This window comes from Sodiomyces alcalophilus, assembly GCF_042370955.1.
Source record: "Sodiomyces alcalophilus JCM 7366 unplaced genomic scaffold ACRALscaffold_2, whole genome shotgun sequence".
Taxonomy (NCBI): domain Eukaryota; kingdom Fungi; phylum Ascomycota; class Sordariomycetes; order Glomerellales; family Plectosphaerellaceae; genus Sodiomyces; species Sodiomyces alcalophilus.
In genome coordinates this window covers 1,460,983-1,472,030 of record NW_027263533.1, presented here as the reverse complement: position 1 = coordinate 1,472,030, position 11,048 = coordinate 1,460,983, and the positions used below count along the sequence as shown (strand labels likewise).

Genomic DNA, 11,048 nt, shown 5'->3' with positions numbered 1-11,048 from the left:
CCAACAACAGGCCCCGTGACACCTTATGCCCACCATCACCGACGCTAATCCAAATATATAGGGATCATAAGTTAGGGACCAGCCTCTCGGTTTTCTTCAGCGCACCCTAACCCAAAAAATACATCACCGACTCGTTGCGAAGCCTTCGCCGCTACACACCATAGCTACTTGTCCTCATCATCGTCCTTCTCTCAACCAGCAGCCATCCTTGCTCCATTGCGCGCCGGTTCTTTCAAGTTTCCGAGTTTCTGACGACTTGCACGGTCCAAACAAAATGACGCACCGAAGGCAAAAAACGGCCAAACCCCTTGACACCAATCGGCAACTACCAGTCATGGATGCGAACGAGCTTCCCCGCTCAGCGTTCGAGGCTGAAGAACATATCCGTAAAATCCGGAAAGATAAGGGTCTAGGAGATGGCCTGGGGAAGATCAGTCACAATACCGCTGATCTCGAGGCTGCCCTCGATGTGTAAGTGGGCTGGGATCCTTGGCTCGCTTGGGTCCTCGCCGTCGGTCACCTGGGCCCCTCGACACTCGCGCGTCTTCATGCTGCTGCTGCTGCTGCTGCTGCTTGGCCACGTTTGACTGACCTCACATCACAAGTCTCTCTACCGACCTCTACCAAACAACAACCCACTTCCTCCTCGAACTCATCCAGAATGCCGACGACAACCAGTACGAGGCGGCGGTGCCCACGTTGCGCATCGCCTACTCTCCCGGCACCATCCGCATCGACTGCAACGAGCGCGGATTCTCCCGCCGCAACGTCGAGGCCATCTGCCGCATCTGCCAGAGCACCAAGAGCGGCCGCAGCAAGAGTTCCGGCTTCGTCGGCGAAAAGGGCATTGGCTTCAAGGCCGTCTTCAAAGTCGCCTCGACCGTCCACATCGTCTCCGGGCATTACCAGTTCAAGTTCGAACGCGATGGCTACCTGGGCATGATCGCCCCGATCTGGGCCACGTTCCCGGAACCGACGATCCCCGGATGGACGTCCATCGTCCTGAAACTGGATGACAAGTGCGACGAGGCGGCCGTCGTCAAGGAGCTGCGGCTGTACGACGCGCGGATTCTCATCTTCCTCAGGAGGTTGCGACGCCTCGAAATTGATGTGAACATGAAGGCAGGCCCGAAACTATGGAACAAGTCCACTCTCTGGGGTAAAAAGAAGAACAGGAAGAACTCCATCCCCCAAGAGGCGAACGCGGAATTACACACGGGTTTCCGCAACGTGCTCACACGCCGGGGGCAGCCTGCTTCATCATCATCATCATCAACATCGGGCAGCCAATCCTCCATGACGATTCTCCACGAAAACGACAAGAAAAAGTACTACTTGGTCTGGCGACACATGGCCAACAAGCTCCCTGCCGAGTCTCGACGACCCGACATATCCAGCTCGGAAGTTGTCTTGGCCTTTCCCCTGGAATCCGACGGCCGGACCCCCTTTATCGCTCCGCAGAGCGTCTATGCCTTCCTTCCCATCCGGGATTACGGCTTCAACTTTCTCCTGCAGGCCGACTTTCTCCTCTCTTCCAGCCGGGAGGATATACACGGTGACTCGGCATGGAATGAGGCCCTGGCGGTCGCCGCGTCGGACGCCTTCGTCAAAGCTGCCCTGTCCATGAGCAGCCTCCCCGAGGGGCACCCCCTGCGGTACACTTGGCTCCTGTTCGTCCCGCGGACGGTGCCTTCGAGCCAGCTGATGAGGAATCTACGGTACCGTACGATGGAGAAGTTGCGTGCCAGTCCCGTCATATACACGCGGGAGAGCGGCGGGGAGAGGAAGAGTCCCACGGAGCTGAGCATCGTCCCTGATCTCTTCTGTGACCGCGACGGAAACCCTTTCATGGAGATGCCCAAGGACGCCGGGAAGTATGTGTCAAAGGAATACGATGTATTGACGACTGACGACATGGAAAGCCCGCTCCATCGACTGGGCACCAAGTCCATCGACGACGAGCAATTCATGGACTCCATGCTCGATATGCTCAGGCCGAACCCGGGAGCGGTCTTGCAGCACAAGTCGCCCGAGTGGCACGTCGACTTGAGCCGCGCGCTGCACTCCATCGTCACGTCTACCGTACAAAAATGCCAGAAAACCAAACAGGAGTGGTCTCAGACACACGTCGCCCAACGCCTGCTCGACCTCCCCATCATCCCGCTCCGGGACGGCAACTGGGTTCGAAACTTTGAAGATGGTCAATACATATACTACCCCGAGACTGGTTCCGGGGTTGGTAAGGTCCCGGAAGGCATCGATATGCGCATCGTTGATCACGAAGCTGCCGCCGACCCGGACCGGCGTCGGCTCTTCGATCATCTCGGCGTGGCTACCATGGTCGACACGGCCGCGCGGGCCGCCATCCTGAAGACGCATGCGTCGGAGGCCTTTAAGCCCGACTTGGTCAGGCGGCGAGTCCTGGTTTCGCATCTCGTCTTCCTTTTCCATTCCGGCTGGAAGCATGACGTCGAAAAGCCATCCGTCTTGTGGCTCGCCTCCGAGAAAGGCCCTTGTCGGAAATCCGACCACTTATATCTCCCGTCCGACGTCCCCAGTGCCGCATACCGAGTGCTTCCCCCCGCCAATCGGGATACGGCGTACGGATTCGTTCATCGAGCCTACATGGACGGGGCAGTGGAAAGGGACAAGCAAGACGAATGGACGAAATGGCTGGAGAGTGAAGTGCATATCGCCGTATATCCTCGCATCAAAAGAACCTCTTTCGAGGACGGCTCTTGGACTCACCCAGACTTTGAGCTTCTACAGAGAAGCCCCCCCAAAAGGTCGTCGCCGCTGTGCTGGCTCACAGTCTTACGCGACGGGTGGGAGTATTATACCGACGCCACCAAGACGACGTCTCCTTTTGCCCACATGACACCGGCCATAATCGGAAACCTCAGGGACATTGTCGTTCCTTGCCGGAAATCCTCATGGTCTGCCGACTCTGCCCCCCTCCACTCGGCGTACATGCCCGCCAAGGACCTCATGGACCGGGCCTTCGGGCTCGTTCCTTTCATTGACATCCCGGACCCGGAGAACCCGGCATGGGAGCCCGTGATGCGGATGCTCCGCGTACAGTCCACGCCCTCCTTGGAGTTCTATGTCGATTGTCTGCGCAGGTGCAAGACCCATCCGAAAGTCCCACAGGATACAATACGAAGACTCCTGCACAGCATTCAAGATCAGGGAACCCAAGACCCCGTTGAACTTCGGTGAGCTATGGAAAAACCCCCAGCCCCTTTGTTCTACAAGAAACCAAACTGTTGGTTGCTGTTGTTGTCAGTCCTGGCTAACGCATTGGTTATCAGCAATCTATTCAACAATGACAGGCTGATCTGCATCCCACACAATGAGGACAACGGCGAACGTACCTGGGTCAAGCCTCTAGCGTGCGTCTGGAAAGGTAGAGCCTGGATGGTCGAGTTCCATGTTCTGAAGAAGTACTATCCCGAGCTGGAGGTGCTCTTTCGCACCATGCTCCTCGTCCCGAACGCCAGCACGTCCCACTTTGTGGAAGAGGCGCTTGCGGTGGCCTCGAGGACGGCATCGACCAAGTCGACGCGGCGTATCGAGAGCATCCTCCACGCCATCGCGTCTCGGGTGGTCGAGAACCTGGACAGAGACCCCGATCGGGCCGATGGCGGCCTGGAGCAGGTGCACAAGATGCGACTCAGCGATGCGCAGGTGTTTCCCATCGTCTCCGGGCCGAAGAACCACCCTTACGAACGGCTTGCCTCTGTAAAGGACAAGGAATCGTGGCTTATAGCAGACAGGGCCATCTTTCGGACGCAGTTTGCCAATGTCCTGCCCGTTCTCGCCCTCGATGCGGATGTCGTCCTCAGGATCCAGCCGTTGCTGGAGGCCCTCGGTCTGGGGGACCGGCTTTTGAGCCGGGTCGCAACGAACGTCACCGAAGCTCATGGCGAAGTCACCCCGCTGGAAGATTTAGCGGCCCAGTACCGGGAGCGCAGCAAGTTCCTCTTCAGGTAGTTCCCCTTTCTTTGACCTCCCCGGATCAATGGGCATGCTTACCGACCACCGCCGTGACAGACTCATGCCGCCAGGCCAGCCAAATCGAGACCAGCTCCGCGCCAAATTCCGCAGTGTCGACGTGTTCTCGGCGACCACGATCCTGCAATATTGGCGGGCGCCGTTGGAGCTACGGCAGATCCAGAGCGCCCAGACGACGGGCACGGCGTTCCTGGAGTCGGATTATTTCGGCGACCTGCGCGTCTACATGCCTACGGGGTACGAGACGGAGCCACACCCTTTCGAGCTCGTCGATCAGCTTTGCGAATTCTTCAGCATCCCCACCAAGCACCGGGATCTCGTTCTTCTCGCCCTGACGGCCGGAATCGAGAGAGTCGAGGAAGTGTTCACGAGTCGGGGCATTGGAGAGGTGGCCGATGACGGCCCGAGGGCGGGGCCTAGCAGGTGGGTGGTGGCAGACGGTGATGGTGATGGCGGGGTTCAGTCTGACGCCGACTCGGACGATTATTCCGCCGACTACGACTCGGCGGAGGACGACGCAGAGGAGGAAGATGCGGAGGCAAAGAAGAGCGAGGGGACGTCGCGGTTTAATCGGCTTCTGAACCGGAAGAGGTTCCACCCGTCCTTCTTCAAGCAGCGGAATGTCTCGTCGGACTCGCTGCCGTCGTATGATACGGCGGTGGCCCGGACGGCGCATGGTGGTGTTATGGGCGGCAGGCTGGCGCCCACGAGGAAGCTTCCGAGCGTATCCACGCTTCCGTCACTCAAGAAGACGATCAGGGAGATGGAGTTCCATCAAAGAGACGGAGCGGTCTTTGCGGAACCGACACGACCACTGACGCTGCTGGACCGCATCAGGGGCCTTGCACAGCGGGATGACGATATAGGAGAGATGATTGTGGGTGGGCCCCCTTCCCCTTTCCCCTTTTCCCCTTTCCCCTTTTCCCCTTTCCTTCCCCCCCCCTTTTTTTCTTCTTTTTCTTCTTTTTCTTCTTTTTCTTCTTTTTCTTCTTTTTCTTCTTTTTCTTCTTTTTCTTCTTTTTCTTCTTTTTCTTTCAACCTCTGGCCCCTCCACCTGCGGGCCGCTTCCTTTCTTAAGCACGCGAAACACCGACCAACGTACTAAACGACATTTTGCACAGATCTCCGATGCTCTGGGGGCGATCCTCGGTCCACAATATAAGCCCGACACGATCTGGACTCCGCGTTCCAAGAGACGACCAAGCGACTCGGCGTTTACTTTTGTCGACTCACAAGGCCGCTTCAGTTCCTTCCTCATGCGGCTTGAGGGGAGGACAGGCAAGGCGCAAGGGTACAACAAGCTGATGTACCATCTCGACGTGAAGGCGACGGAGCGGCCGCAGACGAGTAGTTTCCGTCTCACCCAGGCAGAGCTGGACAGGGTGCGTTGCTTTCCTTCCACCGGGGTTCCTTCTTCGTCGCAATTTCCTGACATCCCTTCCGCACACTACGACGTCCTGCTAACTCTTCCTCCACTGCAAGGCCCGTAACTTCTCGATCCACTCGGAGAAAGCGCTGTCAGACGAGGAACCAAACAAGCACGTCTCGGTCCTGGTGCACATGTCGGACGTAAGGGACCAGCCCAAGATCCTCTTCCTCGTCGACCCGTGGGACCTTTTCAAGGACGGACAACTCATCCTGGAGACCACCTCGACGTACAAGGCGGGCTTGCGGCTCGGACCGCGAGAGGTGGGTAGGTCACGCGACAGGGATGCGGCAGCAGAAGGTGGGTTCGATGTTGTTCAGATTAGGCAGCGGAACTCCCCGCGACCGGACGAGGCGCCGCCGGATTATGTGGATGTGAAGGGGAAGGGAGTCGAGGCTCCGGCTTCGGATGTGGGCGTCACGGCAGGGCCTTCTTCTGAGATGGCGGAGGTGAGGAAGGGTGAATCGGGGTGAGGTGAGATGCGATGGCGTACTGTGGTGTAACCTGTGGCACAGGTATACGTCTCGTGTCTCCTATTCGTTTGGACCCTTTTCTGTTATATACCATGCGAGTCGCGAATGTTGGATATGCGTATGACATCCCTTCCAGGCGTTAGGTACAACGTAGATAGTCGAAGGCTAGTAGTCAATTCTCTCTTTGAAATAATGATAGAAAAATTAACGACAATACGGGAGATAGAAAAGGAAAGTAAAAGAAGTGTATGTGCTCGGATCACACCACTGTCGCCGTTCTAGAAGCGGGAAGATGAGAGATTCTGTGACCAAGACCTGTCGCAGTCGCGTGGAGTTGATGAAATATGTGCCGGTATAGAAGGACGCTAAGACACGTGCGTCATAGCGTGTGCCATAGGGCTGGAGCCACCCACGAGTTTTTATTGGTTGTGTCCAACTAGAGTATTAATCAGCACGTCCTTCTTCATGACCAGCCAATCATTTGACGACGATTGCCCACCACTGATAGACCCAAAATTAACTGGTACCGTACCGGGAAGGGCCGGGAAGGGCCCCCACATTCCCGCCAAGTATCCCGACCTCTGATCAACTCCCATGCAACAAGTAACCACTGCCTGACCAAGCTCAGTGTATAGAAGAGTAGATTTAAGAGGATAGAGCTCTGAGTAGAGCCGTTCAGAAATCGGGAAGCTATTACTGGAAAATATACTCGCGGCTGGAATAGCATGAGGACTTCTTATGGTCACGATTTGTATCATCTCAACTTGGAGAAATATACTATAGCAACTTAACAGCGAGTAGACGTCTCTTGTCGAGCCTCCCATTACCCCAGGACGTATCGCAGTAGCGAACCGGTCATTTTCATGTGAATAATACAAACCAGACATTCATTTTTCCTTTTCTTTTCCCTCCCTTACCAGACGTCGTAATCACCTTGGAGCTTTCCACCGCAAGTCAGTCTGCTTCTTTCGAACCTAGAGGTAGAGCATGTTAGTAAATGAGCTCGTCACGAATGCGAAGAAGGGGAGAGACTCAAAACTCACGTAAGGCCGCAGCATAGCCACGCCAACAACCAGCGACGCAACCGTCCCAATGAGCGTCAACTTGTCGAACCCCTTCCCCAGCATATCGAACGTCATGCTCGGCGACACCCGCGTCCCGAACACGTCCACGCCGTACACAAACACCAGGCTCGTGCTCTCCACCACCGCCGGCGCCGTCACAATCTCCCTGACCCCGACCACATCCCGCAGGTGCGACACCACCTGCCGCGGGTCCACCTCCACCACCGGTCCGTACTTGATCAGCCCCTCGGCCTCCATCTCCTGCGGCGTCGGGTCGCGCCCCACCGTCCTGCGCGGGTCGAGCACGTGCCGCGGGATCCCCACGATGCCGTGCTCCTCCGGCAGGTACGCCAGCACCTGCCGGCTGCTGATCCCCTGCCGCGTCTGCGTCACCGCCAGCGCCGTCATCGGACCCGAAAGCACCCACGCCTGCGTCACCAGCGACGGGAGCGGCGCCTCCGTCGGCTGGTCTACCGGCTCGAGCGACGAAAAGTTGGCCGCGCTCCCGAGAGGGCCGCGGTCGTTGGCCTCGTCGCTCTCGTACAGGTCCGTCACCACCATCTGGTAGCCCTTGAGCCCCTGCCCCGCCGCCGTTGCGTGGTGCCCGAAGAAGGTACACGCGAACCAGTTCTCTGCCATGACGCAGTCTACTCCCTTGGAACCGTCGACGCCTTCGTGCTTCGCCGAGGACAGGATCTGCCCCGACACGGTATCGAGGAGATACATCGTCAGGATCGAATCGCCCGCATTGAGGCCGGCAACCACGGCCGTATTCGGGTTGAGGTACTTGTACCTCACTCTCCGGTCGCCCAGCACCCGTCCGATTTGCGCGATGGGGTCATGGGCCGCCCGCGTTGCCACCTCGACAATCGTCTCGCCTGCCGGGGGAGAAAACTCCCACGAGACTGTTTCCCTGGCCGCGCCGTCGTCGGTCACCCAGGTGAGGCCCTTGAGCTCGCCCTTGCTCCCGCGCACTACCACTGTCTGCGCCGGCTTCCCGGAAGCCGGAAGATCGCCCACCTTGCCATCCAGTCCGACGGGGAGGAGGAATTGTCCGAGAGGGCTGTCGACAATGGCAGTAGCCTGGACGGCAGCCGATGGGCTCGGAGGCACGACCTCCACGATTTCCCCGTTCTCCATCTTGGCTATCACATAATCGCCGCGAGAACCACGGACCGTGACCAGGCCCTTATCGTTCTGGACGAAGATTCCTTTGACATCCCATAGCTGGCCCCGAGGCAGTTCGAAAGCGTGGATCGCCCAGATCATCCTCCCCCGGTCACCGGTGTTAAGAGCGTAAATGCTGCCTCTCTTGGTGGCAAGAATGGCCACTTGGTTGAAGCCAAAGCTGTCCCGTGCAAGTCCGCTCGGCGTGGCCGGTGCATCCGAATCGAGGATGCTACTGAGGAATCGTCCAGGGACCGAAGCCAAATACTCGGGGAGCCTCTCCAGGTCCTTCATGTGGCGCTTCACCCGGTGGATGTACGCCGACAGAATGCTGCTATGAGCCTCTTGCTCCAGGGTCTTGGCTAGTTCCTCGTCCTTGGGAATCTCCGCGATGACCGCTGCCACGCCCCCGCTGAGGCCCTCGGGACGACGCCACCCCGTCTCGCCGTTTCGGACCAGAACCCACTCATCTGCATTCGTCACGACGGCCGATCGGACGGCGTAGCTTTGATCCGTTTTCTTCACCACCTCAGAAACGCCGTGGACAGCCTGGAGACTTTGGGCCGCGAGCTTGTTGGGCCAACGACCCAGAACGGCGTGCGATTCCGACGAGAAGACGAGCACCTCGTCTTCCGTAACGCGGGTAAAGTATACATTAGCACCCTCGGAGCTCGTGGAAAAGACACCAAGCCCGGGAAGCAGTGGCAGCTCATACGCCCTGGTGATGTCGTTGGTCTTGAGGTTGATGTGGTAGACTTCGCCCTTGTTTCCCTTGTTGGTTCGGCTGTGGACCAGAAAGTGAGGCTCGGACTGGAGCTGGTGCGGTGCGTGGATGGCCACTTCGACCGTGTCGGCGGGGAGGGGAAACTCCTGATTCGTCTTGGTGCCCAGCACGTTCACCTTGATCTTGGCCGTGTCCTTGTCGGTCCATGCCAGGATGGGCGATGCCGAGTTCCCCCCCACCATGATGATGTCTTCTTGGCCGGACACTTCGCCCCTGGCAGCCAACGGGATATCGTCGATTCTCCTTCCGGTGGCGGGATCGTGCACCGACACCCGTAGGCCCTGCGAGGGCACCGTGCCGATGAGGCTGACGAGGAAGACGCTCTCAATGTTGTTCGACACCTGCAATGGCACGTCGTTCCCGTGATCCCTGAACTCCCAAACCACACTTCCCTGTTGTCCGTGAAGTCTCCGTAGCGTCGCCGAGCCGTCATCCTCCTCGAAGAGCACCAGTACGTCTTTGCGACCCTGTCCGGTCATCTCCATCAGCTCGAGGTCTTTGATCTGGCCCGAAAAATCCATCCACCATGTGTTGCGGCCGGAGAGCGCGTTCCATGCTTGCACCGAGTTTCCGTAGGCCGAGACGACCCAATCCTCCCCGTCGGCAGCCCGCAGATGGCCCCCTTCCTGCGTACTGTTGTCCGTGAGAACCTGGCGCCACACCGCGGCCCCATTGCCGGGATTGACGGCGCCCACCACCCCAACATCGCTCAGTGTGTATAGAAGGCTCGCGCGGTCGTCCTTTCGTGGTCTGTGAAAGAGAGTCGTCTCGATCTGCGGCACACCCATGAGCTCGTAGTGATAGTCGACGTGGCCGACCTCGTCCTTGTAGACAGCTTGGACGAGCGACGCCGCGGCGGCCAGGAGCAGCAGCGCCGGCGAGCGCCAAAGCGAGTGCCGCATTGCGAACGGCTAGTAACCTGCGTCTCTCTCTCGCGTAGGCGTGGATTGTATATTCCAATGATTGCGATAGGGCTGACAGTTGGGTTCCACGGTTTCGTAGTGGAGGACCTTGAGGTGAAGGTGTGCGGAGCGTGCTTGCTGTTTAGTGGTATCGAGGTACCTGCCATAGCTCGCGGAGTGTTGAGGTAATGATGACTAAGCGGCAGAAATCCCATCTACGAATACACGTACGAAGTAGCGCGTGAATAATGCACGGACCATTTCAAGGCTTCTTCACCTCGGTGGCCGACTTGTAGTAAAACTACGTACATGGACGACTAGCCCAGACTCTACCAAAACAACCGACGCTTCGTCCCGTATACCTCAGCAAAGACACCCATTCTAGTCCCTCTCATCAAACCGTCAAGATGGTACGTTTGTCGAGTCCCTAGCTGGCCGGTCGCGCAACGGAAAATACTAACCATGCCTCTCTTAGGCGCGAAACTCGGAGAAAGCCCAGTCGATGCTCTTCCGCTTCCGCGAAGCGCAAGCGGCAGACATGGGCATCATCGACGCCGGCCGCACCCGGCGCCCGCGCATGATCACCGAAGTCGACTCGATCCCCGTGGCCGAGAAGTGGCGCGGCCAGGTCCTCAAGGAGATCTCGCGCAAGGTGACCAAGATCCAGGACCCGGCGCTGAGCGACTACCAGATCCGCGACCTCAACGACGAGATCAACCGCCTCATGCGGGAGAAGCACATGTGGGAGGTGCAGATACGGAACCTCGGCGGGCCCAACTACATGCGCGGCGGGGGCCGCGTCTACGACGAAGACGGCCGCGAGATCCCCGGCGGCGGCAAGGGGTACCGCTACTTTGGCCGCGCCAAGGAACTGCCCGGCGTCAAGGAGCTCTTCGAGGCCGCACGCACCCAGGCCGACGAGAAGAAAGGGCCCGACAAGTCCGAGTTTCGGCGCGTCAACGTCGACGCCGCGTATTACGGCTACGGCCCGGACGAGGAGGACGAGGAACTCCTGGCGTACGAAGCGCAGAGGGAGAAGGAGGTGTTTGAGAACATGCTCAAGAACGGCCCGGGCTTAAAGGAACCCCCGCCGGGCTGGGAGCCGTTGCCGGGGGACACGGGCGATGGGAATGGCTGGGTGCTCCCGACGATGGAGGAGGTGCAGCAGGAGCTCATCGAGCGGAGGAAGAAACGGTTGCTGGAGCAGATTTAACGCCG

At 58.5% G+C, this 11,048-nt stretch overlaps 3 protein-coding genes across 3 annotated transcripts; 2 read left to right on the top strand and 1 right to left on the bottom strand.

Moving 5' to 3' along the window:
- Window positions 1-274: 274 nt before the first annotated feature.
- On the top strand, window positions 275-6,133 carry ACRALDRAFT_1079807 (uncharacterized protein; the record flags this gene model as incomplete). Its single annotated transcript, XM_071018943.1, has 6 exons — window positions 275-471; window positions 606-3,215; window positions 3,312-3,989; window positions 4,054-4,891; window positions 5,136-5,396; window positions 5,497-6,133. 6 exons carry the CDS (start codon window positions 275-277, stop codon window positions 5,911-5,913), a joined length of 5,001 nt encoding a protein of 1,666 aa, XP_070876698.1. The 3' UTR covers window positions 5,914-6,133.
- Window positions 6,134-6,583: 450 nt separating this feature from the next.
- ACRALDRAFT_1079806 (uncharacterized protein) lies at window positions 6,584-9,950 on the bottom strand. The gene is made up of 2 exons (XM_071018942.1): window positions 6,957-9,950; window positions 6,584-6,887 (listed from the first exon to the last, which is right to left on the bottom strand). The coding sequence occupies exons 1-2, from the start codon at window positions 9,828-9,830 to the stop codon at window positions 6,843-6,845; spliced, it is 2,919 nt and encodes a 972-aa protein (XP_070876697.1). The 5' UTR covers window positions 9,831-9,950; the 3' UTR covers window positions 6,584-6,842.
- A 287-nt stretch (window positions 9,951-10,237) lies between these two features.
- Window positions 10,238-11,043, top strand: ACRALDRAFT_1068206 (uncharacterized protein; the record flags this gene model as incomplete). The annotated part of the gene is made up of 2 exons (XM_071017540.1): window positions 10,238-10,240; window positions 10,306-11,043. The coding sequence occupies 2 exons, from the start codon at window positions 10,238-10,240 to the stop codon at window positions 11,041-11,043; spliced, it is 741 nt and encodes a 246-aa protein (XP_070876696.1).
- Window positions 11,044-11,048: the final 5 nt, after the last annotated feature.

What these genes read in the sequence shown, in the direction of transcription:
- ACRALDRAFT_1079806 (XM_071018942.1), bottom strand. Translation starts at nt 9,830, where the DNA reads ATGCGGCACTCGCTTTGGCGCTCGCCGGCGCTGCTGCTCCTGGCCGCC. An exon ending in TGGCTATGCTGCGGCCTTAC is followed by an intron (nt 6,888 to 6,956) that starts GTGAGTTTTGAG and finishes CTCTACCTCTAG; the next exon opens with GTTCGAAAGAAGCAGACTGA.